The sequence below is a fragment of the Phascolarctos cinereus genome, unplaced genomic scaffold, assembly GCF_003287225.1.
Source record: "Phascolarctos cinereus isolate Bilbo 61053 unplaced genomic scaffold, phaCin_HiC Scaffold_3;HRSCAF=262, whole genome shotgun sequence".
In the NCBI taxonomy this organism is placed as follows: Eukaryota; Metazoa; Chordata; class Mammalia; order Diprotodontia; family Phascolarctidae; genus Phascolarctos; species Phascolarctos cinereus.
In genome coordinates this window covers 175,091,979-175,094,937 of record NW_027555736.1, presented here as the reverse complement: position 1 = coordinate 175,094,937, position 2,959 = coordinate 175,091,979, and the positions used below count along the sequence as shown (strand labels likewise).

The 2,959-nt window shown below is 39.5% G+C and overlaps 1 protein-coding gene across 1 annotated transcript; it reads right to left on the bottom strand.

The window, feature by feature from the left end:
* Positions 1-1,462: 1,462 nt before the first annotated feature.
* LOC110210684 (olfactory receptor 4D5-like) lies at positions 1,463-2,386 on the bottom strand. The gene has a single exon (XM_020989805.1). The coding sequence runs from the start codon at positions 2,384-2,386 to the stop codon at positions 1,463-1,465; it is 924 nt and encodes a 307-aa protein (XP_020845464.1).
* Positions 2,387-2,959: the final 573 nt, after the last annotated feature.

The following is a 2,959-nucleotide window of genomic DNA, read 5'->3' as shown; positions in this document are numbered from 1 at the left end:
CACTTTCTCTAATGCCCCTTGTAAATGATTATCCCCCCTACCCTGATCTCACATAGCACTTTATGTCAATCCTGCATAATGTATTTGCTACGAACTTTTATATAACAGAGCTGTTTCTCTGTCTTATCTCCTCCCCCGCTGGGGAGACAAAGACAAAACCAAAACAGCCCCTGATCTCAAGGAACTCACATTGTAATTATCACGTTAATTATTTTCTGCACATTTTATTTGCCATGAAATACCGATATTGCTCAAAATATGGCTGCTCTCTGCAGAACTGATTTCAAGCTAAAAAATGGAATACACTTAAGTGAAACACATTATCATCATTTTCCATTCAACGTCTTCACATAAGTTTTATATAGTACCTTGCATTCACATTCTCATATTTTAGCCTTATAATAACCTGTGAGGTAGTAACAGCACAAGTATTACTATACAAGCAAGGAAACTGAGTCTCAGATGGGCTCAAACTTGCCCCTGGTCATACAGTTAGTAGGTATTGTAAGCAAGACTTGACTCCATCTCTCTCCTGTTGCTAAACCCAGCCAAATGCATTAATCTTGTTCAGTCTCTCAAATTAGATGCAATTTGATTTAGTTCAATTCATAAAACATTTATTAACTGCTTTTAAGGTGTAAGTCACTGTGCTAGGCTCTAGGTGTCCTCAAACTTTCCCCGGAGAGAGGTAATGGTCCTTTCTGATAAAGATATCCAAGGAAAGATGTTTAGTAGCTCTTAGTAACAGTCCATCCCATGGTTCCATTGCCCTGTGGGACTGACTACATTGGCAAAGGATGAAGCTCTGAAAAGAGACACGGTCAATTGCTGGGCTGCTATTGCCCTCCTGGGGCTGTTTCTACAGGATACATCTGTATAACCATATTCGGTCACTACTAAGCATCTTCCCATCTACTGAATTGGTGATAAATTGAGGATCATTTAGTCCCATGATTTCATGTTCTCCTCATCCACACAGATTCTATAATCAGCCAGAAAACTGCCTCCTTTATTCTCAGATTAGAAGGATCAAGTATGTCAATTGATGCAAAATATTTACTATATTTTTACTTTGAAATACAAATATTCGTCCTATTTCTTTTTTCTTTGTATTGTGGACTTAAAAAATATACCGCATCACTTAACCCAGCTTGATCCTTTGGTGTCTTCTTAAATTCCAGTCTTTCTAGTGTTGAGAAGGGAGGGGTCATTCCATAAGGCTGGGGAGAGGAGGCAGTCCTCACTTTCCTTTCTTTGCTCTACTCATTCAGCATTGCTTGATTTAAAAAAGTGAGGCTTTTTTTCATGGTTTTTTCCTGACCATGCCTCAGTTTCCATTGTTGATATCCAGTGTAAAATAGAGCAAGGGTGTTTGCAGAGAGGATTTCTCTTTTCTGTTTCATCTTATGATGCCTTCTCTAGCAATGTCAGCAAGCAGCAACTGCCTGGACCATCTTCCTATTCAGATAGAGTAGTTCCATGTTCTCCTAATGGCATTTTTCATCTCTGCATTCCTCAGGGTATAGATAAGTGGATTCAGCATTGGGGTGATGATTGTGTAGAGAATGGAGACCAATTTATCAGCTGGAAATGTCTGAAAGGGCCTGGCATAGATGTAGACACAGGGCACAAACACCAGAGTTACCACTATCAGGTGCGAGGCACAAGTGGAGAGGGCTTTACTCTTTCCCTCAGCCAAGTGGTTTCTTATTCTCACCAAGAGGACTGTATAGGAGATAAGAAGCACTATAAAGCATGTAAGTGTGACCAAGCCACTGTTGGAAACCATGAGGAGCCCCACCACAAAGGTGTTTGTACAGGCCAGCTTAATGACCTGTGGAATATCACAATAGAAATTGTCTAGCTCATTTGGGCCACAGAAAGGCATACGTAAGATGAGCACCACCTGTGTAATGGAATGGATAACCCCTCCCAGCACTGAGGTCCCTGCCAGGACCCAGCAAGTACGTTGGCTCATGATAAGTTTGTAGTGCAGGGGCCGGCAAATAGCTATGTAGCGGTCATATGCCATGATGGTAAGGATGAATATCTCTGTGCTTCCAGTGAAATGAAAGAAAAACATCTGGGTTATACAGCCCTGGAAGGAAATTGTTTTGTGGTAGGTGACCAAGTGGGACAACATCTTGGGTACAGTGACAGTAGAGTAGCAAAGATCTTGGAAGGAGAGATTGCAGAGCAGGAAGTACATGGGGGCTGAGCGAAGGTGACTATCAAAGGTCACTGTGATGATAATAAGGCCATTTCCTAGTATTGTCAGGAGATACAACACTAGAAACAGGAAGAAAAGCACAGGTTGTAGCTTGGAGGAAGATGAAAGTCCCAGGAGAACAAACTCAGTCATTTCAGTTGTATTTTTCTGGTTCATCTACTCATTTGGGAATGGGAAATGGGAAGAAAAGAAACAAAACTAAAAATTATTAGGCAAGGACATAAAGGAATGGTTAATGTGTACAAATGCCTGAAGGTAGGAAAGGGTAGGACAATGTAATCTGCAACTGAATAGCAACATGGCCAAGATTACCATTTATGGTCAAAATCATCCTCATGTATTAAGGGCAATATAGGCTGCCAAGCTATTAGATTTGAGCAATAAGTTTCAAGTTTTATCGGGATACAATAGTCTCTGTGCCTTATGTATTCCACCCCAGTATTTAGCTCACAATATTAACAGATTATAAAGGGATACTACTCATCACAACAATCATGCAGACATATCATTCAAATTTTCCTCATATTTATCTGTCCCACACCAAAAAGCCCCTAGCCCACAATTAAAGGTTAATCTTCAAGGTAGATAGATAGATAGATAGATAGATAGATAGATAGATAGATAGATAGATGGATGGATAGATCTATGTGGATATTTTATTAATATATATGTATATATATGTATATATATGTATACATATATGTGTATATATATATGTATATATATGTA

Excerpts from the sequence above, each read along its gene's own strand:
- LOC110210684 (XM_020989805.1), bottom strand. The coding sequence starts at position 2,386 with ATGAACCAGAAAAATACAACTGAAATGACTGAGTTTGTTCTCCTGGGA.